The sequence below is a fragment of the Tupaia chinensis genome, unplaced genomic scaffold, assembly GCF_000334495.1.
Source record: "Tupaia chinensis unplaced genomic scaffold, TupChi_1.0 Scaffold000402_1, whole genome shotgun sequence".
Classification (NCBI taxonomy): Eukaryota; Metazoa; Chordata; class Mammalia; order Scandentia; family Tupaiidae; genus Tupaia; species Tupaia belangeri.
In genome coordinates this window covers 6,002,213-6,026,567 of record NW_006159904.1, presented here as the reverse complement: position 1 = coordinate 6,026,567, position 24,355 = coordinate 6,002,213, and the positions used below count along the sequence as shown (strand labels likewise).

Below are 24,355 nucleotides of genomic sequence, written 5' to 3'. Positions count from 1 at the left end.
TCCATAGGTCTAGACAATGGTACAATCTCAGTAAGTACACATAAATAAGATTTCCAGTTGAAATACTTCCCTTCTTATGGAGTGTATATATGTATTGTGATGAGAATTATGTTATTAGTTTATTTAAATTAACAGAACTTTTTCTTCTTTTTTTTTTATTTTGCTAAGTGGAAAGTGTATTGCAAATTATGATGAGGTCAGAGATTCTGTGCAGGGAGAGCTGTCATCAGTTGAATGCTGACAAGGTTCCGTTTGACTTACTCCACACACAATGGTTAGGATAGGGGCGTAGGAGGCAAATGAGCGCACTGCACAATTGTGTTTGTGAGATCAAGCTGTGGTACTGACTTTGCTGTGACACTGAACTTTGATCAGATGCTTAATTGTGGTGTTGTTAGTTTCCCCAACAAGCTGCAGAACATAAGGGAATGTCTACTCTTTGGTCTGCATGTCTGATCTTGTCTTTGATATCTGTGTTCGCTTCCTTCCCCTCTTCTTTCTGCTTCTTACTTTCTACTCTCTCTAACATGTGGATAGAAATCTGTATAATTGTGTGACTTTGTAAAGAGAGCGCAGAATCTGGATTTAGTTTGGTAGGAGAGATCCAGATAAGTATTAGAGCCTTTGATTATAGATCTTGAGGGAACCAAACTGTTTTGAGACTAGAATTACAGATTTTGTCTACCTACTTCCATATTTATATATTTAGCTTATTTTTAAATACCTAGCAACAAGCAGTATATTAACTAGTAATTAAGACTGCCCTGGTATAGCCTCCACTGGTAATCCATTATTGCTCTTAGTTCTGGTTAAGAGAGGCCGGTTTTGGGACCCATTATTAAAAGAACCTCCTTGGCAACCCTTCCCCCACAGAGTAAAGGAACTGAGGGGGCCAAGGAATCTGACTAGCCTAAGCCCTTTCTCCTCCTACCCCACTGGAATTTCCTACTCTAGAACAGCACAGAACCTGCTTCCAGGATCTACATAGGCTTTTTACATGGGTCTCTTTTAAGAGAGATTTTGCTATAGGGTGTGTGCTCACTGGAGAGACAGAGAGATATAAAGAGACAGAAAACGAGAAATCACCCCTTGGGGGGATGGCCATGCCACAATCCCTTCTCCTCCATTCTCCTCTTAGGATTCTGGGCATGCATGAACTTGTCCGTGGCATGAGTCTGAAGTCACCAAGTCCGGGACTTGAACTGTGATCAGCCATGTGGGAGTCCAGCAACACAATCATTATGCTATCTGCTGGTCCCTTCCCCGGATCTCTTCTTAAGATAGTAAAACCAGAATACCCTAAGGCCTGAGGGCTAGCTAAGAGATAGTGGTCTGAGGTGAGTAGGATGTCTACATGTATGTGTAAGCACCCCCATACCCACCCAAGGAATCAATGGGAAATGGGAAGAGCAGGGCATGGGCTGGTGTGGAACTTCAAGGAGGCTAAAAATTCTGAATTTGGGGACCAGTGGATGGTGTAATGGTTACATCATTGGACTCCCATGTAGCCGACCATGGTTCGAGTCCTGGATCCAGTAGCTTAAAACTCATGCCATGTTAATGTGCATGTGCATGTGTGACCAAAATCCCAAGAGGAGACTAGAGGAGAAGGAATTGTGGTGTAGCTATCTCCCCTGGGGGGTGATTTCTTGCTTTTTATCTTTGTGTCTCTTTGTCTCTCCAGCGAACACATGCACCCTATAGCAGAAACCTCTCTAGAAAAAAAAAATTCTGAATTTGAACCTATGCCTCCAGGTAGTTGAAGGTGTATTTGTCAAGATTGGAGGATTAGGCTATGTTTTATTTAATGTTCAACTTCACTTGTAACTTTTTAATATTTAGACATGGAATGTGGGCTCTATTTGTAGTCTCTCCCCCACCTCTTCTTGTTAGAATTTGACCTGAAATTGTTTGTCTGATCTTTAGTTAATACATGTGTTTGGTGACATTTAAACAGTATTACATATAAATCGGCTTGCTGATAAATGTTTGTGAAATTTCTGTAATATCTAGTGCATTTGGTAAGTCTGTAAACTCTGTTCCTTAGGAGGACAGAAGTTTATGATATACTTCGTTGTCTATTCTAAGGAGAGCCTTTTTTTTTTTTTTTTAAAGGAGAGGTGTGTGGGGATTAAACTTATTTTTAAAAATAAGGGGAGATAATTGGATTGTTCAGTGAACTAAAGTGTTGATTATAAAGGAAATCAGAAAAAGTGAGCTGAGATCTGTGTATTCTTCTACAGTTTATGGACTAGTGTGTGTTACTCTCACTGTCAGGAAAAGACTTGCATGTATATAGCATATGGATGATTCTTTGCACTTTTGAAATCAGTGTAGGTGGCTAGTGGGTGCTGATAAATTTGGCTCTGAAGGCAAGAAAGGTGAGCAAAATAAGTTATGGAGAGTTCTAGCTATTTATTGTATGTAAGAGGAGAAATCATTGCCATTATTCCTTTAGGAAATGAAACTGCCAGAAAACTGGAACATCAATCAGGGACAGGGACTCCGTCACTTACCTACTTATGTCAGTATGGAGTCTTAGCTATCAAACCTTATCTTACTCCGATGCTCTGAAAAAGATTAAGGGCTGTGGCTTGTATGAAATAATTTCCTTAAAAGTACGTCCTTTATGTTGTTGAGGAAAATGAATTGTACACCCTACCTAGTCTCATTTCACAAAATAGAAGGAACTCTAAGGCAAGAAAGATCACATTGAGAGAACAGCTTGTTTCCGATTCAAGATTCTCATTGATCACTACAATAACAGGTTCTATATGAAAATACTTAAGCGTCTCAGCTCTTTAACACTTTACTTTCTCGATATAAGAATTCCTGGTCAGAGACTATGCATTCTCTGTTTCCTGAATATAGCAAATGAATTTTAAGAAGAAATGCCGGTTAAATTATTTTATAACAAAGTACAAATAAAATCAAAGTAAATCCTCATTTCACCGAACAAAAAGAACACGTTGTGGAAGATTTAGAAGAGAGTTGAACTTCTGTAACTGGTTAGTGACCTAGAGATAAAGTAAAAATAACAAACACCGACTAATTTTTCAAAAGTTAGGTCACAGAGGGAAGGAGGGAGAAGGTGAGCACCGGCCCAAGATCTGATAGGAGACAGGCAGCAAGAGGGTCCAGAACAATTTGGAGAATTCAGCTGAGGGAAGGAATGGGGGAGAATTAATTAAAGGGGGGCGAGAGAGAAATGGAAATGTCATTAAGTTTTGAGATATAGGAGAGGAATGCCTTTTATTTTTTTCCCAAGAAGTAGCAGTTGACCTTGTCTGCTAAGAAAAATGAAAGATGGGGTAAGAATATGTTTGCAACCTATTCCTTGATGTTTTTGATCATGTATCCCAGAGTCCCCTTCTGCCATCTTGAAAGGTCCACAAAGTACTAATTATCTTCCAAGGCTTCATTCAAATGCTAACTTTTGCTTTTTTGGCAGGTGGGTGTGCTCATGGCTCCTGAGTCCTGTAATTGATTATTCATACACAGTACTCAGTAGGTTTGCTATATTGTCTTGTTTATTTAACTTTTGTTTTGTAGAATGTATTTAAGTATTTTTTAAATTTATTTTATTTTTGGAGAGGTTTTTGCTATAGGGCACATGCGCTCGCCAGACAGAGAGAGACAAAGAGACAGAAAGCGAGAAATCATCCCCCAGGGGGGAAGGCAACGCCACAATCCCTTCTCCTCCATTCTCCTCTCAGGATCTTGCGCACGCACTCACACGTGCCTTGTGTGAGTTTTAAGCGACCGGGTCCAGGATGTGAACTGCAGTTGACTACATGGGAGTCCAGCACCATAGCCATTACGCTAACTGCTAGTCCCCTTAAGTTTTTATTTTTTGAAAGAGAAGTTTGTGCAGTAGGCTACGTGCACCCATTGGAGAGACAGAGAGAGACAGAAAGCAAGAAATCACCCCCCAAGAGGGGAAGGCCACGCCATAATCCCTTCTCTTCCATTCTCTTCTCAATATTTTGGGCACGCATGCACACATACCCAGTATGAGTTTTAAGCTCTTGGGTGCAGGACTCGAACCACAGTCAACTATGTGGGAGTCCAGCAACATAAACATTATGCTATCTGCTGGTCCCTGTTTTTAAGTCTTTCTCTTCTATTGAAGTGTTGGATGTTGAAGCCAACCTTTTTTGTTTATTTGTTTGTTTATTTTATTTATTTCATGAGAAAACAATTGTAGGGGCAAGAGAGGCAACCTTGACCAGATCTCATCATACCATGATCCCCTTCTCTCAGCCCCCCACCTAGTCAGGATCTTTGGTACACATGCACCTGGTATATTTCAGGTAGACTCAGGCTCTGAACCCACTGTTCCCCACACTGTAAGTTAGTATGAACTACCTTTGGCACTGTAGCTAGGCCTTAGCCAATATTATATCCTTTATTTCTTGGCAGATCTTAGCATGGTTCCTGTAGAAATTAGTAATTCCATGAATAATTTACTAAACTATAAACACTGTTATTATTTAATATAGCTGGTTGTAATAAATGCCTGCTTAAATACTGAGTTTATTTGTATAATTATATTACTACTTAAAAATGTTTCTTAGATGGAATTACCTTCTACAAGGGAAAAATTATGCTAGTATTTTAATTCATTTTAAGTTTTCAGAAATATCTTCTGTTTTAAAAGACAGCAGTCAGATTGTGCTAACTGCTATTCATGCTGAAATAGGACTTTAAAATTTTTCATTGCTGGCCCAGCTGTGGTGGCACAGACAATAGGGCCACTGCTACACAATCCCAGAGACTCTGTGGGAAGGCTTCAGATTCATGTCCTGGGTCTTCCTCAACACTCCTGGTTGGTTGCAGGGCTAAGTGAAGGATACTGCATGAAATTTCTGTCAAGGATGCATTCCTCTCTTTCTCCTCCCTATCCCCCTGGAAATAATTGAACTTTAAAAAAATACTTTTTTCAGTTGTTATGCCTCCTGTACTTTAGCCACAATTATTTTGAAAACCAACCGTGTGCAAAAGATGATTGTCAGTTCTAACATAGATTAGCTCCTGATCTCAAAGTGTTTATAATTCACTTGGGGAGACCGTGAAAAATGAAGTTATGAAATAAGTAGGACAAAATAAGTAACAGTGAAAGTAGCTGTATACCATTGAGTGAACTGTTGGCAAGGCAGTGAGGTCAGTGGTCTGGGACAGCTCCATGGAGACTGGATGTGAGCTGGATTTAGAAGATAGGCTAAGATTTGATTAGATAAAGACAGGAAGGCAAAAACTTGCAGGCAAAATTAGTGGCATGGGGGAAAAACATAGACGTAAGAAAGAGCAAGAAATGTTTGGAGAGAAGTCAAGCAATTTGGAAAGTAGATTAGTGGGGTTTTGGGAAAGCCTTGACTACAATCTTAATGTGGAAGATTCCTCCCACCCAACCCAAAGTCTTTCTACTGTGTATAAAGGGGATTATTGATTGGTGAGAAAATATGAACACAGAAATAAACAATTTTCATTAAACTAACTTTCACCAACCCAACTGAAAAATGACAGTAGAGTAGTCATAGAGATGTAGATGCTCATCTTTATAAATATATGTTTTATTCATCAAACTGTTAAGAGAGCCAAAATTTTTATTAATATCCTGCCAAGATAAATGCATAGTCATTGAGGATTTTTTGAACAAGGCCCCAAAATGATAAAGTCTCTGTTCTCTGAAGATTAATCTCATATATGTATTATGGGGAGTTTGATTGTGAGGAGGGGAAAAGATTGGTGTATGTAATGGCTAGCATTTGGAATGGTGATTAAAAATAAGTGATATTGACTGTGTAGAGATTTGTTGTTGTTTGCATAGTTCTTGTGGTTATTGTACTTTCATAGTGTATGTTACTGTTAATTCAGATGCGTTCTCCAAGGGAATGAAAAAGGAGTGAGAACTAAACATTTATTGAGGATCAACTATAGATCAGACATTCTGCTTTACATACATTGCCTTGTTCTGTCTTTAAGATAATCCTATTATGAGTGCTATTACTCAAATGTCTTAGATAAAGAAGTGAAGGCCTGGAGAGTTTACATAATTTCTCTGACTTCGGTAGCTATGATGCAGTTCAGCTCACTCGGGAACTCCATCTGTTTGCATTGAAACTTAGGCATTGTCCTTACTTATGGATCTGTCTCCTTCCTAGACTATGGAAGAGGGCAGAGACCAGGTCTCCTTCAACTTTGTGTCCTAACAGTTTCCGAACCAACTGTGGATACTTCATAAAATGACTGTTGAGTGAAAGAAAGAAGGCATTTCAACTCATCAGGATGCAAAAAACAAAGTTGAGCACCGGGCTGGCAATGAAAATATTCCCTCAGCAGTTGACACAGTATGAGTCAACTCTGTATTTAAGTGACTAATTTGGGAAGAATTTTTTATCTGTTTTCTGCTGCTTGAAATTTACACACAGAGATACATTAATCAAACAAATGAGAAACCTGAGTAGAACTATATAATGTATTCCTTATAGTTTTTGTGACTCTGAACTATGCTATTAATAAGTCTTTTGTTATCTCCTTTTAACCTACGACTTACAAAAAGGATCAAATTTGAGGATTATTGAAGGGATATACCATCTCACATCTTTTATCCTTATTTAGAGATTTATATTTTGCAAATTAACAACTTTATAAGTGTATCACTTTATTTTCATCTGTTGCACCAGCAGTATTATTCTTTAGAGAAAACATTCTGAAATCATATCATGTAAGGGAATTGATGATGGTGTATGTCTTGGCAGAATCCCATACAAAGGAGACCTATATCACAGGTCATAGAAAATAATCAGAGTTCTTACTTTAATAGGGAGGCATAGAGTCCCTGCTACAAAAGCTTCTAGGAAGAGGAGTGTAGTTTCAATAAGAGAGGATATTACTTTTTCCTAGAAAAAAAAGAGAAATTTCCTCTGAAAATATAATATTTAGCATTCACTAGAAGGAAATTCAAGAATCACCAGAGCTGTTTTTATCACCTAAAACCAGGATCTTGAACTCCAAGTGTTTTATGATATTTAGAAGGTTCAAGATACTAGTTTTTGTTAACAGTTCTTATATATTTCCATAAAAGCAAGATGAATCATTGCCAGTTGCAGCTATCAATACCTAGCATGTTAGTTTCCTAGGGCTACCATAACAAAGTACCACAAACTGGGTGGGTTAACACAACAGAATTTATTCTCTCACAGTTCGAGAGACTAGAAGTCTCGAATCACGATGTCGGCAGGGCCATGCTCTTTCTGAAGGCTCTAGGGGAGAATTCTTCCTTGTTTTTTCTCTAGTTTCTAGTGGTTGCTGGCAATTCTTGACATTCTTTAGTTTATATATGTATCACTCTAATAACTGCCTCCATCTTCACACTGCTTTGCTCTCTGTGTCTCTTTGTCTTTACACTGCCTTCTTTTTTTTTTTTCCTACCCCATTTTCCCCTTTTTTCCTTACTTATGTTAGAGTGCATGTGTGAGCCCACAGATGAGAAAAAAAGAGAGAGGAACACCCTTCACAGGGTCTGGCCTTGCTATGATCCTCTTCTTCAGTGCTACCACCCATTGGGTCCTGGGCACTTGCTTGCATGCCCTGTGTGATTCTGGTAGACCAAGCTGTGGATATAAACTGCAGTCAGCATATGTGATTTGGCTTCTCTCGAGCGGCCCATTACTTCTGTGCAATGGAGCCAGACTCACATGGGCTTCTTATAAGGACACCTCGTCGTTGGATTTAGGGCCTCTTCCAATCTGTATAAACTCATCTTAACTATTAGGCTGTCAGGAAAGTCGTGACATATTTTTCTATGTTTTTCTATGCAAAAATGCATCATGACTTTTGCCAACGACCCAATAGTTATGTCTTCAAAGACCCTTTTTCAAAATAAGGTTACATTCTTAGGTTCCATGTAGACACGAATTTTGGGAGGACACTATTAAATTCAGTATACCTGGTAATGGTGTATTTACAGTATTTTCTTAATGGTGTTCTAACAGCTGATGTAAAAACAATTTTGTGAATGTGAGATATGATGCCTTCAGTATGAGGTGGTCAAAGATATTAAAAAAGGATGACTCAGAATTCTCCTAAGGAAGTTAAGAAATTATTAGAATTTAAAGGGACCTAATTCTTCTGAATCTAAAGCCACTGTCCTCTAGATTAAGTGATATATTGCATAGGTCACATGTCAAGATAGTAAGTCAGTGGTGGCAGAGTAAGAATTCCCTGAATCCTGGATAGATTTCTTTTAGTATTATATTGGGTCATTGGGAAAGTCATGACACATTTTTGTATAGAAATACATAGAAAAATATGTCATGACTTTCCCGACAACCTAATACTAGGCCAATTTTTTAACTAGGATAGCTCAACTGCAGTAATTGCCATAGGGTGTTGACTAGTCAGTTGGGAGCATACAGCAGGAGTTCTTGTTATTCCATGCATCTAGTCATTGTTATAAAGTTGGGGGGGTGGATTAGAGCATTTAATCTAATAAGATGTCTTAGATGGGTTGCTTATTATTGTGGGTTGTAATGAGCCTACAGGGATTAAACCCAAATGGTGAGGTCACATTCTACAGTGATAAAACTTAGCTCGTGAACAAAACCCTGCAGTTGTACTCAGGTTTAGTGTACATCAGTCCATTCCTACTGGAGGGAAAGTCTTGAAAACCTTCATGTTGGTCAGCTTAGAAACAACAGTGCTACAGCAGACTCCCACTTGTCAATCATTGTGATGCATGCTAAGTTTTGTACTTATTGAACTAAGGTCACTTCTGGAATTTCCTTGCCTCCTAGGATTTTTAGTGTGATACCAATTATGAATAGTATTCTAATTATGAGAGCAACAGATGGTGATTTAAAGCAAGTTTTAAGAAGTTCTGTGTTCTGAGAAATGTGGACCTTGAGTCTACAGGGCTTTCTTCTTTTCAATTGTTACACAGCCCCACTATTTTTTATACTACCCGTGAGTCTCTCATTTTAGGATATTTTCTACCATAAAAGACCACCTTTTCTGAGTCATTTCATCATCCTTAATCATGGAGATTTCTAATATGAAGAGTTCTTTTTATAGATAGTTAGGAACTAATTTTCTTCTGAGCTTGTGCAAAGAAGTTAAAATGAACTCTCTATGTGTATGGGTGTGTGTGGATATCTACACAAACATAGTATATATCTATATAAATGAGGGGACTTGAAAACATTTGTGGAAAATGGAATTAAGAGGTCTAAAGTTACTTTTTCTTTGCATTTGATAGAGTGCTTATCCTGAGTAATTTGCTTCATCTTTTTATTTTTTTATTGCTAAAGGTAGTCTGCATTCACGAGAGAGAGAGAAAGCACTTCCAATGAGTATGGTCATGCCACAATCCTTTTCCTCCATCCCTCCTTCCCATCAAGATTTTGGTCATTTAGCATGTGAAAGGTGGGAAGGATCTCAGCTGTCAAGGGTTATATTGCTTTATATTCTTTTAAGAATCTTTGGGGAACCAGCAGTTAGCGTAATGGCTATGTCGCTGGACTCCCACGTAGTCGACCGCGGTTCGTGTCCTGGACCCGGTGGCTTAAAACTCACGCCGGGCGCGTGTGCGTGCGTGCCCAAGATCCCGAGAGGAGAATGGAGGAGAAGGGATTGCGGCGTGACCATCCTCCCTGGGGGGTGATTTCTCGCTTTCTGTCTCTCTGTCTCTCTCTGTCTGTCTGGCGAGCGCACGCGCCCTACAGTGAAAAATCTCTCAAAAAAAAAAAAAAAAAGAATCTTTTAAAAATTTTTTTAATTGTCTGAGGGTACATGTACTTCTTAGGGAGAAAGAGAAAGAGGAAGAGAGAGTAAACGAAATCACTTCCCAATAGGGTATGGTTATGCCACAACCATTTTTTTTTCTCTCTTTCTCTATCCCATCGAGATTTTGGGCACACATGTGCATATACCCAGAGTGTTTTTCAAGCTGCCTGTGCTGGGATCCAAATCATAATTAGCCATGCAAGATCCAGCTCCCTGTGCACAGCACTTAACCCCTGCGCTGTGGGACTAGCTCAGGAATTTTATAGGCCAGTGTCCAGAGGGCTATCTGTAGTCCTACAGTTTTGTTTTCTTTTTCTCTCAAGAATAAGAATTAGTTTTACTGATATCAGAAGTCTTTCCTTTAAGTTTTCATCCAGACATTTGAGAATGTTCTCTGTGTATACAAATATTTTGCTAACTTCTTCTTTGAATAAATCTTTTATATTAACAAATGCTGGGCCCTGGTTCTCGTGCCACTATCATTTAAATTGCAAAGTTCAGAGCACAGATGGGCTGATGTGGCATTTCCCTGTTAATCACCTTTGAAGGCATTCCTTTTAAGAGTACCTTGACACAGCAGAGTCATGAAACACACCCCCCAAAGAGCCATCTGACATTTATTCTTTTGCTATAAAGCTCGAGAACTCACTAGAGCCAAAATGTGTGATGGAAGCAGTTATTCTTTTATACTCCTGGCAGTTGCTAAACGGCTGTCACCTGGTGTTGTTCCATCTACTCTGTGATTTGAGGCTGTCACCTGATGTTGCTGTACCTACTCTGTAATTTGGAAAAGGCTGTTTTCTTGCAGCTCAGATGCTTGTGTAGCAGAGAGTGGAGCGGTATTAGCTATACTTTGGTTGCTGCAGTTCATCGATGGTGTAGGCGGAGGTCAAGGGACAGAGGGAGAGTTAAGTGCTGGACTTCTGTCTGCTCCACTGCAATTAGGTCTACACTGACCCGGGCTGGTGGTAACCAGAGCAGTTCCCTTTGCAAGTGGTTGCTCCTCCATGTTTATTTACTGTTCCTCCTGCACCACACCCCTAAGTAAGGCTGCATGCATCTCTAACTTCTCATTACAAATGGAGGAATAACATCTCTCAGTCACCAGTGAATGTTTTACATTTTTATACACACATTCATTTAGTGTAGGAGGAAAGCTATCAATACGAAACCTTGCGCTCACTGGAGCAAATTACACAGTTACAAAAAGGCTGCTAACCATATTGGCACGAAGGACAGCACAGCTTTTTCATCAGCAGTAATCACACAGGTCCAACTGGTTTCCCGGACTGGAGAGAAGTCAAAACCTTAGGGCAGGTTCTTCAGCCCAGAGCTTTTGCATTATGGATCTGAAGAGAGTAAAGGGGCCTTCCAGTGAATTGAGTGGTGTCCAAGTTGGGTATTTGGTATGATTTTTAAAAATTTTGTAAACCCCCAAGTTCTTCCCAGATTTTTATACTGCTTCTTCTCTGGCAGAACCATAGATGTGATGCTCCCAAGCTTCTCCCTCCTGTTACTTACTCTTTTCTTGTGGCCTGCTCCTGCAGCTTAATTATCTGCCACTTATGGTTCTCAAAATTGGGGCTCACTGCTTCCTCAGCATTCCCACCTGGGAGTCTTAGAGGCACTGCCAATTTAATATATTCTAAACAGAAAATTTTTTTTCTGCAAAATATGTTCTTTTTCCTCTGTTCCTTCAGTAAATGGCATCACCAAGTAACCCCAATCAGATTTTATGACCCATGTTTTCCTTCAAGCCTCATAGTCATCAGTGCTCATGTCCTACACGGCTACCTCAGAATTGTCTCCAGACTCTGGCTCTTTTTGCCTGTTCTGCTAGCACTATTTAAATTTCTCTCCCTTAGAACCTTTGCTTGGACTCTTGCAGTAAGCCCTAGATTGGTCTGTTGTCTCTGGTTTCCTCCAGTGATTCTGCCATCAAATGGCCAGATTCAAGTGTAATTACGTCATCTTTCTGTGTAGACTGCTCAGTAACTTCTAAAAGGATAAAGTTCAAAGCCCTTATTTCCTTCACTCTTACAGCCTCATCTCTCAGTTGTCCTGCGAAATGATCAAATGTACTGTTTACTTCACACGTACTGCATGCCTGTGTATGGAGTCCCCTTTATCAAAAATAGGAGGCGTTATTCCTCGCTGACGTCCTGCCTCTACCCTTCCCCTCAGGAGCTACTCTCCTACCTTTAAGAATTAGCCGAAAATCCCACACTCATTCTTATGAGAAGTCGGCCCTCCTTCAGGGCAGGATTAAAAGGCTCTTCATAAGGATTTTCATGGCACTTAGTTCAAATTTTTACTTTAATGTTTATGTGCTAATTATTAGTTTACATGTTTATTCCATTTATGTGATTGCCTAGTAAATAAGAAAAGACCCATGTAGTCCCCCGAAGTGTCTGGTAGATAGGAGGAATGTAGTTAGTATTCATTTCCTTGTTTTCTTTACCTTTGTTAGCTTGAAGATGGGAAGTATACTGTATGTATTGGCATTTCTAGTACCAAATACAGAGCCTTGTGCAACTGTAATCTCAGTAATATTTTTGGAATGAATACATACTGAATGAGTTTTATCTGTGTTTCTGTCCATAAGTTTTTTCTCCTTTCACCTTCATTCTCATAGCCATTGTTTTTTAAAGAATTATTTATTTAATTTTATTTGTTGTTATTTTCTTATTAAATTTGTTTATTTATGTAAAATTCATTCGCTGAACATCATCACAGTGTACAATATGTGATTTCCCATCCAGAATACACTGTATAGTGGCTTAATGTTATTGTCAGCAAATAATTTTCCATTTCTTGTTTATATATATATATATTTCTTACCCTCTGCCATTTCCCACCCTACTCCCACACTGTCTCTGGTATCTGCAGTTGCTTCCCATTCCTTTCATTTTCCCCAAAATTTTATTAATTCACAAATATATCTTAGTTAATCTAATTACTCTCAATAGCAAGTTCAGCTGATATATACATATCTGTGAATATATGTTACTTTAAGCATGAAACTGTAAGTAGAATGAATATACTTCTAAGTAGCACCTAGCTGAGGTTGCATAGCTGACTATGGTCATTAAATAGATATTTTTAAATATATTTTTATTTGAAGAAAGACAGTTTTAGCTCTCATAAATCAAAATCCAAAAATGTTAAGAGAACTTTGCTCAAGATTTAACGCCAGGAAATAGGTTAGGATTCTGTTCAAATAGTAGCTGTATGGACCTGTCGACAACTCAGGAGAAGAAAAAAAATTCTTAACTCTGGACAACAAAGCATGAGAGAAGATCAGTGAAGTTTTAGTCAAAAGTCATACATTTCTTTTTCACCAGTTCAGTCTCCTGTACTTTATCTATCTTCTTTTGTGGTTCGATTTTTCCGTTTAAATTCTGTAAGATAATATTCAACTCCGGACGTGTCCTTATCATTAAGTTGGCCATTTTCTTAGTTGTTTTTGAACTCTTATTTCTGTGTGTCTGACTTAAGTTTTCCTGACACAGCACTCCCTTCAGAACTTCTTGGAGAACTGGCTTGATGTTGGTAAATTCTTTCAGGTTTTATTTATCTGAGAATGTTCTTATCTTCTCTTCCCATATGACGGATAATCTTGCTGAGTATAGTGTTCTTGGTTGAAATTGTTTTTCCCTCAGCACTTTGAATATATCTTCCCATTCTTTCTTTGCTCTCATTCTTTCTGATGAGAGGTCTGCTGTTAGCCTGATGAAATATCGTTGGTAGGTAACTGGACATTTCTCTCTTGCCAATCTTAGTATCTTGTCTCTGTCTGTGGTTTTGGTCAATCTGGCTATGATGTGTCTTGGAGAAGATCTTCTTGGGTTGATTCTATTTGGGGTCCTATGTATTTCTTGGGCCTAGACCTTTGAATGCCTCTATAGGGTTTGGAAAATTTTCTTCCAGGATTTCATGGAATAGATTATCAATGCCCTTATTAGTCTCTGCACCTTCTGGGAATACCAATTATCCAGATGTTTGAAGATTTAATGGTATCTAGTATTTCTCATATATTATTCTCAGTTTTTGGGCTATTCTTTTGATCTTCATGGTGGGTTTTTCTAGCCAAGAGATTCTGTCTTCTACATCTGAGATTTGATTTTTCTGTATGATCTAGTCTGCTTTTAATACTTCCAAGGGAGGTTTTGACTTCCTGTATTACAGTCATCTCTAACAGTTCATTTGGTTCTTCTTTATGGTATGTATTTCCTCTTTCATATCATGCAAGAACTTCCTCACCTTCTGGAACTCGTCAGTTCTTTTCTCCTGCCTCTTCTGGAGTTCATTGTCTCTCTTTTCTTGCATCTCTGTTAGCTTTTTGTTGTTGCTGTTGTTACATAAATTAACCCATTTATTGTAGGTTAGTGATATTCCAAATGTCTATGGCACTTCTACTGGTCTTTCAGTTCCTTCAGTCTTCTGATGGCAGACTTTACTGTGTCAGCCAAGGTGGTGTTGTAGGTCCAGGCACCACCAGCTACTGTTTTCTTGCAGGAACCACAGTGCCAGATCCCCACAGCCTGTCTCTTTATCTTAGTTTTGCCACAGAAGGAGTAGGCGTACTTGGCGTGCTGGCTGATATCAGTTTTCTTCACCATTTTCCAGAGGGAGGCACCATAGTGGGTCCTGTATTTACTGAAGATGCTGACCTTCTTGGTTAGCTTTGTCTCTACTGGATATTCTAAATTCTTTATCAGACATTTCCGTGAATTCCATTGTACTGTCTGTGAATGAAGAAGAGTTATTCTTTTCCTTTGGGGGAGAGATATTTTCTTGTTTTCTCATATTTCTTGTGCCTCTGTGGTGATTTCTAGTCATCTGATGGGTTATATTTTCTTCGTAATTTCTAGAAGTTCAATCTGAGTGTTCAGAGGCATGCAGATCTTTGTTACAGATGCTGCTTTCATATGGCAGAGCAGACATTATGGTACTTGAGATGAAGGGCACATTGGTTAACTTCACATCAGCCTCATTTCACTCACTGTCAGGTGAGGATAATAATAAGTGCTTCATTGGATTGTGAGGATTACATGAGGTAACTTATATAAAGATTTTAGTATTCAGTAAATTCTCAATAAATGATAATTGTTACTTTTATGTCAGAAAGTATATTTGTTTCAGTAATTGATGACCTTTAATTTTCCTTTTGATAAAGTTCATTTATCTGAACTTAGATTTTTAAAATAAAATTATTTACCATATTAAGTTTAAAGATTATTTTAATTTATTTTTAAAGTGTATTTATTTTTTCAATGAGAGAGAGAGAGGCATCCACAACAGAGTCTTTATTCCATGATACCCTCCCCAGGCTCTGTTGGTCTGGATCATGGGCACACATGCCTATGCATCTGGCGTGCATAGGGAGGTTTCAAGACAGGAATCCAGGACCTTTCCCATGTGAATCCAGTGGCATTACCACTATGTCACACAAGACCCTAAAGAAATCTCTTTTTTTAAGTTTATACATTTATTCCCCCATTATAGAAACAGACAGAGACAAACATCTGCAATAGGATTCTCATGCTACAATCCCACCTCAGCTTTAGTCAGCCTGGATCATGTATATTAGTATAACCAGAATGCACTGGGAGGCCCAGGGACATGAACCTGGGATTGTCCCATGTAAGTCTGCTTGCACTACTGCTGTGCTACCACCTAGCCCCAGACATCATTTTGCACTAGTTTGTTTCTTGTGAATACTAGTTTTGACTAGTAAGACTGGGTTTTGTGAGTGTGTGTGTGTTTAAAGAATTATTTATTTAATTTTATCATTATTACTATTTTTGAAATTTGCTACAGGGCACATGTGCTCACTGAAGAGAGACAGAGAGAGAGGGAAAGTGAGAAAAGCAAGTCTCCAGACCCAGGACTTGAACCATGCTTGGCCACGTGGGAGTCCAGCACCTTAACCACCATGCCACCCAGTTAGACGGGGTTTTATACGTAATGTTGATTTTATTTTTTGTTCATTATTTGCTATATTGCATATTTGTTTGAATAATATTCAAGACTGAAAAATTGTGAATTTAAATTCAGGAAAAGATTATTATAGCATCTTAGCCTGGGGATGATGGTTAAAAGACCTTAAACAGCAACATGTTACTGTGTTTTCCATTGAGCTAGAAAGTAAAACATTGGTTAGTCATGAGATTTTAGTCAAAAGTATATATACTATTCTATTTTTTGGCATTGATCAGGAAAGTAATGGGTTACAACTGGGCTCCCTTGTTATTTGAATGTCTGGTAAATGTACATACTTTCATTAAAATCTACCGTGGGTAGCACTGGACACTAGATATAATAAGATATCTAGTTCTGACTTCTAAGACTACTACTGATGTACAAATTGTTAATCCTTCTCTGATGGCTTATCTAAAAAGTAAACACAAACCATAACACTCACACTGTTTACTGTAACTGTCACTGAGAAATATTATACTTCATGTTTGTATAATATATTCCTATTACTATTTTCATATATTCCAAATGTTGATAATACTGGAAAACTACTATATGTAAATAAATATAGTGCTTATAACGATGTTTTAATTTTTTATTCATTTATTTTGATAATATATTGATTACTTACCTTGTACCAGGTAGTGTTCTGGCGCTTGAGATACATCAGTTAAGAAAATGCACCCCCTCATCTCTCTACTTATGTATGTTACATTTAGTAAACTATATAAATAAGAAATGTAATCTTTTTTTTTTGAGAGAGAGAGATTTTTGCTATAGGGCGTGTGTGCTCACCAGAAAGACAGAGAGACAGAAAGAGAGAAATCACCCCTCCAGCAGGGATGGTCACGCTACAATCCCTTTTCCTCCATTCTCCTCTCGGGATCTTGGGCACATGCAAACACACGCCCGGTGTGAGTTTAAGCCGAGACCTCATCTGGGACTTGAACCATGGTTGACTACATGGGAGTCCAGCGACATAGCCATTATGCTAACTGCTGGTCCCAGGAATGTAATCATTTTTATATGTTAAAAAGTTATAGAGGTGATAGGTGCTATGGAGAAAAATAGAATAGAACGAGGAGGATTAAGAATGTGAGGATGGGATAGTGGAGATAAATGACCATTTTCTATTTTTTAAAGAGGTTTTGCCATAGGGTATATGTTGCCAGAGACAGTCAGTGAGAGGAAACGTGAGAAATCACCTCCCAGGGGGTATGGCCACACCACAGTCTGTTCTCTTCCTTTCTCCTCCTGGGACCTTGGGCACACATACACATGTGCCCGGTGTGATTTTAAAACCACCAAGTTCAGGACTCGAATCACATTTGGTCATGTGAGTGTTCAGTGACGAAGCCACTACTCTGCCTGTTGGCCATTTTTAAGAGATGGACAGGATAGACCCCATTGAGAAGGAATCATTTGAACCGAAGACTTGAAGGTTGTGGGGAAGGAAGTGAGTCATATTGATATCCAGGGAGAGAATGTTTAAGAGCGAAGCACAAATAATGCAAAGACTCTGAGACAGGAGTTATTTATAATAGTATTAGAATTAGGCACAGCCTAAGTGGCACGTAGGAACTGAACTGTTGTGCTGGAAACCACATGGCTGACTATGGATTTGAATCCCAAGACGATCTGTAAACACTCCAACTGTACGGATGCCCAAGATCCTGAGGAGCGAGCTAGAGGACTGGGAGAAGGAGATCACAGTGAAACCAGACACTGTTGTCTGTCTCTTTTTCTCTGTTTTTCATGCATCTGTGCTGTCATGAATATAAATAAATAAAACTTCAAAGAAATAGTAGTACTTTTTTTTGCGAGAGGTTTTCGCTATAGGGCATGTACTCTTGCCAGACAGACAGAGAGAGACATAAGAGACAGAAAGCGAGAAATCACCCCCCAGGGGGGATGGTCACGCCGTAATCCCTTCTCCTCCATTCTCCTCTTCGGATCTTGGGCATGTATGCACACGTGCCCGGCGTGACTTTTAAGCCACCGGGCCCGGGACGCAAACCGTGGTCGACTCCGTGGGAGTCCAGCGACATAGCCATTACGCTAACTGCTGGTTCCCAATAGTAGTACTATTAAAATTTGACTTGATTTTAAGAAAAAACAAGGACTGACTAAATATTTATAAATATTTACTAGTTACCTCTCATACATTGTCTATTAGGAAAAATGCTGGACATATGGAAGATACATGTACTAGGAAAACAAAACTCCATTTCTTTCAAAATCTACAAGGAAAAATAAAAGAACCTGACTATAAATAGCTCTAGTTTCATGTTGATTGTGATCAATATCATAGAAGAGCTACAGAATCTCTTGAAACTCAGAAATGGAAAGATCCATTTTGCCTGGGATGATTATGTACAAGACAACCATTTAGCTTTCCCTAGAAATGGTAGGTTTGAAAAGTGGTGGGATTGAGGAAAGGGAGAGCTAAAGCTAGAAAGTGGGTGCATGCAGGTCACTGTCAAGGATAATTTAGTTTATTTGAAAGTATCAATATATTAGGAAGGGCATCACTTCAATTATGAAAGCAAGGGTCTGATGATTAAACAAATAGGAGAAATCAAGTGGGAAGAAGGGGTGGTTGGCAGACATAACTCCCAGCCAAACTCAAGTGCAGCTAGTCCGCATCAGCTGTGGCCTTCTCTGCCATCCTCTCTTCTGATTGGTCAGCGTCCACAGTTGGCCCTGCTTCCAGGTCAGCCTTGGTAACAGAATCACGAAGGAGGCATTAGTGGTGCAGTGCCTTGTACGTACGTTTTCTCATGTTGTAATGTATTGCTGCCTGGATTTCTAAAGAGGGTGATAAATTCAAATTTTGCACTGTGATTTTTTTTCCTTCATTCATGGAAATTCAATGAGATGTTCTCTCAGTTTTCAGCATCATTTCGAAGGGGCTCTTTGAGGTTTGTGTGAATCAAAGGATCAGTGGGTTAGAAGATTGAAGAGACAAACCCAGGTTTTAAGCCTGCACTCTGTAACCAAGTAAGCCTTGTGACCTTGGAAAAGTCCCTTAGTATCTCTGGACTTCAGCTTCTTTGTGTAAAGAAAGAGTCATTGTGCTATGTAATTTCTCAAACCCCTTACAAACTATAAAACTTCTAGAAATCCAGACTTAACAACCAGAGATCTACACTTCTTTCACTGGCTGCTTTCATAAGTAGGAGCAGTAGTCACCAGCCCTTCATTGTGAGGCTAGCTATCATGACATCAGTTATAAGCAACTTTGAATTTTAGCGGGCAGCTTTTTTGTTATGAATAAATTTCTCAAAAGTTTTTAGCCATTTTTTTCTGTTTAACAAGTAAGTGTCAGAAACTAGACTTTGTATAAACTGAACTCATGTCATTTGCTGTTTAACATTACAGCAGAATTTTGTTAATATACGTTATTTCAAATATGCGATCTCTTTCAATGCTCATGAAGCATAGTGAGGCACAGAATACTTTAGAAGCCTTCCTTATGTAATAACTCTATCAATGTTCTGGCTTCAGGTTTTGGCCTTGAACAGGATATTCTCCATTCATTGAATAACTTCCAAGAGCATTTGTCTTTAAAATTCTGAAATTTGCCAGAAGCAGTCTTGGAAGTGATTGCATCCAAATCAGTGTGCCTTTTCTCTTTTTCCCTTTCTCTTCCATTGTCTTGGGAGAGATACTGAGATGCCAACTGCATCTGGTTACTTGAAGCCAGTGTTGAGGACTGGGGGTGGGAAATCACAAAAGCATGTTACCACTGATGAGAAGAAATGATTAGAGGTAAACTGCTCTGCACTAGGCAAACCAGAAGGAATGAAGTGAGGCAGTTTGTATGCACAGAGACCAGTGAATTGCTGTTTTGTTCATCTTGTGTGTAACTGAATTTGAACAGGAATTTATAGGAAGAATTTGTGGCCCAGCCTGGTGCCTCTTACAGTAACAAACTGATCTGCAGTGCTGAAGGCCACGTGGTTGACTGTGAATTTGGATTCTCTGGTCAACCTGGAGCACACCAGTGTCCTGCGTGCATTCCCAGGATCCTGAAGAGCTGGAAGCTGGGGAAAGGGGCTTGTAATGTGACAAGATCTTGTCAAGGGTACCTCTCTTCTCTCCCCTCCACCATTGAATGTGCGTGCATGTGTTCTCTATCAGGAATAAAATAAATAAGCTTAAAAAAAATTCTTATAGAAAGCATTTGTAACCTGACTTTGTTTCTTAGTGGGTGATATTTTGAATCTGAAGAGGCTAGCAGCTGCTGTTTTGCACAAACCTCAGTTATCTTTTTTCTTTCTCTCTCTCTCTCTCCTTCTGTCTCTCTCTCGCTCTCATTTCAGATGCCTCCATGTATCGAATGCTTCAGATGCTTCCATGTAGTCAGTCTTTTTAAAAATGTGACTAGGGGTTTCTTAACAAAATTTTGAGTCACAACTGAGGGGTTGCAGCTAAAGCATTCCTTCTCCCCACTACTTAAATATATTGCTCAGAAAAGGTTGGGATTACTAGGCATTGACGGGAAGGGGAAAAGCACCTACTCTCTCCATTCCTGAGTAAAAGAATGTGCCATTGTTCAGTAGTTAGTGAAGTCTTTCACAATTATAAACAACATGGATTATTCTTTCAAATCTGTAGGCAAACTGGCAGGATCTGAAGTGAAGATTAATTAAGCAAAGCCTAAAGTCAGGTCAGTTATTAAAACCAGTAGTTCTCAGACTGTGGTCCATGAGGTGAAGCTACTTGCAAAATGATACTAAAACATTTGCCACTTTTTACTCTGATTCCCTAAGGAATGTACAGATTAAATGCAGAAACAGAATGAGAACCCAACTTTCTTATTAAATGAGACATTAATGAGACTTGCTTTAGCAAACACTACTCTTCTCACTAAATTCTTTGTTTTGTAGAAAGTAGTTACTTTTCAAAGGTTATTTGTGTTAACATGTAATAATTTTGTTACTGTTATGCTAATGAATTTATATTTTAACTTTTTGTCTATTTTAATTTCTTTTTTGTTTTTAAGAATTATTTTATTTAACATTATTTATTCATTATGTAAATAAATAAAAAAGCAAAAATCTCTTTTAAAAAATGGCCATCTATCTCCTCTATCCCATCCTCACATTCCTAATTTTAAGTTCACAGCAAATTTGAAAAGAAAACACAAAGATTTCTCATGCATCCTCTCCCCCCAGGTGTGTATAGCTTCCACCGTTGTCAACATCCCCCACCAGGGTGTTACGCTGTTTATAGTTGATAAACCTAGAGACCTGTCGTTACCGTTATCACTCAAGAGTCCTTAGTTTACACTAGGGTTTTCTTGGTGGTGTACATTATATGGATTTGGGCAAATGTATAATGACATGAATCTGCCATTATAATTGGCAGACAGAGTACTTTTACTGCCCTAAAAATCTTGTGCTCTGTTATAGCCACATACGAGCGCCAATTTTGAGAGAACCAAAGCTGAGTTGTCAGAGACCTGTTGGTTGAGAAAGGATTATAGATGAGCATTTACAGAAAAAAATCAGGATCAGGAGAGAGGCCCTGAGCCTGCAAGAGAGAGACTTGTAGGTAGCCGGCACAGCTTCATTGACCAGTACCTCCCCCATGTAGCCTCTGCCCCTTACAGTACATTCTCTCTCTCTTTTCATTGAATTGCCAGGGAGGAGCATGTGATTTCTAGAGACATACACACACACACTCACTCACACACACACACACACACACACACACACACACAGGTCAGATATGATCATGCCACAATTTCTTTTCTTCCATTTCTTCATCCTGTTAGGACTGGGCAAGCACACTAATGTGCTTGGTGTATTTTTCAAGCCACTGGGACCAAGATTCCCACTGTAGTTAGCCATGTGGAATTCAGCTCCCTTAACCACTAGACTATGAGGCCAGCTCAGTCCTCTCTTTAGTGGTTTGAGTTCCTTACAACCAAAAAACTCAAGTAAAACCTGGAATAATTTAAGTGTGCAGATAATAAGAACCAGCACAGTTTGTATGATTAAGATGTGAATTTGATTCTGAACTTCCCAGTAGCCAAGGCAAGAAGGAGATTGTTAATCTTGAAATTAGATACTGAATGGGACTAACAGAGGGCATAATGGTTACATTGCTGAACTCCCACATGACCAACTGTGGTTTGAGTCCTGGAACCAGCACTTTGAAATTCACACTGGGCTTGTGTGTATTAGTGCCTAAAATTCCAGGAGGAAAGTGGAGGAGAAGGGACTGTGATGTCTCCACCCCCACCCCCCGGGGGGTCATTTCTCGCTTTCCATCTCTCTGTCTCTCTTTTTTCTTTTTTTAATTAAATAGTGCAAAAAGAAGACAGTATTAAAAACAGTAATTTTAATATCAAATTTATTTATTTTATTTTTAATTTTTTGGAGGTTTTTGCTGTAGGGTATGCACACTTGCCAGAAAGACAGAGAGAGACAGAGAGACAGAAAGTGAGATATCACCCCCCAGGGGGGGATGGCCATGCCGCAATCCCGTCTCCTCCATTCTCCTCTCAGGATCTTGGGCACGCATGCACATGTGCCCAGCATGAGTTTAAGCCACCTGGTCTGGGACTTGAACCATGGTTGACTACATGGGAGTCCAGTGACATAGCCATTATGCTAACTACTGGTCCCAATACCAAATTTAAATCAGTCACTGTCTTGTGAGGTTTTCTTAAAAATTTAAAAATATAATTACCAGGTGATTCAGTAGTCCCACTTACAGGTATATATCCAAAAGAATTGAAAGCAGGATCTCGAAGATATATTTACACATCATTTTATTGAAGCATTATGCACAATAGCCAAGTAGTGTAAGCAACCTGAGTGTCCATCAGCAGTTGAATAAAGAAAATGTGGGCCCAGCCTAGTAGTACAATCCATAGGGTATTGGACTGCTGTGCTGGAAGCTGCATGGTCAACAGTAAGTTTGGCCAGGTTAGCGTGAGAGCATGCCAGGCATCTGTGCATGTGACCAGGAGAATCCTGAGGAACTGGAGGGCTAGAGGAGAGGATCGTGGAGTGATGAGACCCTGTCAAATGTGCTTCTTGCCCTCAATCTTAGTTTGTATGCACTGTCATTTTTTACAATGGGGTTTTTATGTACAATGAGATATTATACAACCTTAAAAAAGGAGATCCTGTCAGTGCTATGATATGGATGGAACTGGAAAACATTATAGTAAGTGAAATAAACCAGTTGCAAAAGAAAAACTATTGTTTGGGTCTACTCATATGAAGTATTTAGACTAGTCAAAAGCATAGAAGTGAAAAGAGTAGAAAGGTGATAGCCAAGGGCAGGGAGGAGAAATTAATGTTTAATGAGTATAGAGTTTATTTTGTAAGATGAAGCAAGTTCTGCAAATTGGTTGCATAACAATATGAATACATGTTTATTTGTTTATCTTATTTATTTATTTTAGGTTTTTGCCATAGAACGCTTGTACTCACTGGAGAGAGAGACAGAGGGAAAGTGAGAAATCACCCCCCAGGGAAGATGATCATAGGACAGTCTCTTCTCCTCCATTTCCCTCTCCAGATTTTGGGCACACATGCCTAGCATGATTTTCAGACTGCCAAGTCCAGGACGCAAACGGCAGTCAGCCATGTGGGAATCCAGCACCCTTTTAATGCTATACATTGAAACTAACTATACATTGAAAAATGGTTAAGATAGTAAATTTAATTTTAATTTATTAATCATTTTATTTAATAATTGAGATACTAAGTAATGTGTTTGACAATATCCTGGACTTTTCTAAATCAGATAACAGAACTGGATTTGGTATGAAAATATCAAATTGAAACTCACCCTGGGCTTGTGTGCTGAGTGCCTAAAATATGTGAAATGTCAAAAGAAAAGTGCCCAAGTTTATAAATTTATTAGTTTATTAGTATCACACCTCCCAACTAGACTTTGCTTTTAGACCAACTTCTGTTTTGTGAAGGCAGATGCAGAAAGAAGACTCCACCGTCCCCAGTCTGAAATATAGTACCTTTGTGTTGAAACTTTTTATGAGAATTATATACTCTCTTTAGTAGTGTTTTTGCCTAGGCATGCATACAAGATTGCCTTAAAGCTGTATACTTTTATGTAACACTTTTGTTGGGTAGTTAAGCAGATGGCATTATTTCTTACTTTATTCTTTATCACATTTAGGCAGAGTTGAAGTTTCCATTTATCTTTTTGGATGACCTTCCTAGTTGGTTTGAGATAAATTTTTCTGGAAGGATAGAAAAATCTATATAAGGAATATGACTATAAATTTCTTCTTAAAAAATAAATCTATCAAGTATTTTATCTGACAGGCAACAAACGTGATAAAGAGTCAGTAACTAATAATCTAATTATAGGTTATAGTCCTATCTCTAAAGTAGTGCTATCTTTTAAAAAATAAAAAATTCCCGGCCAACTTTCAAATAAAGCAAGAAAGGGAGAAAGAGAGACAGAGAGAGAAGAAGAAAAACCTGGCCAGAAAATATACTCGACCCAGGATAGGGACTGCTGCCTTATTGACATGGATATGAAGTTAAGTTATCTTTGTGAGAGGATGTGGGTACTTGAATTTCTTCCTGCGCGTCTT

At 38.8% G+C, this 24,355-nt stretch overlaps 1 protein-coding gene across 1 annotated transcript in view; it reads left to right on the top strand.

The window, feature by feature from the left end:
• The window catches only part of WDFY2 (WD repeat and FYVE domain containing 2), a gene marked incomplete at its 5' end in the record, with an annotated part of 95,912 nt that continues 71,557 nt past the window's right edge, over positions 1-24,355 (top strand). The window contains 1 exon segment of the mRNA XM_006154243.3: positions 1-30. Within this exon segment, the coding sequence (XP_006154305.2) occupies positions 1-30 (30 nt within the window).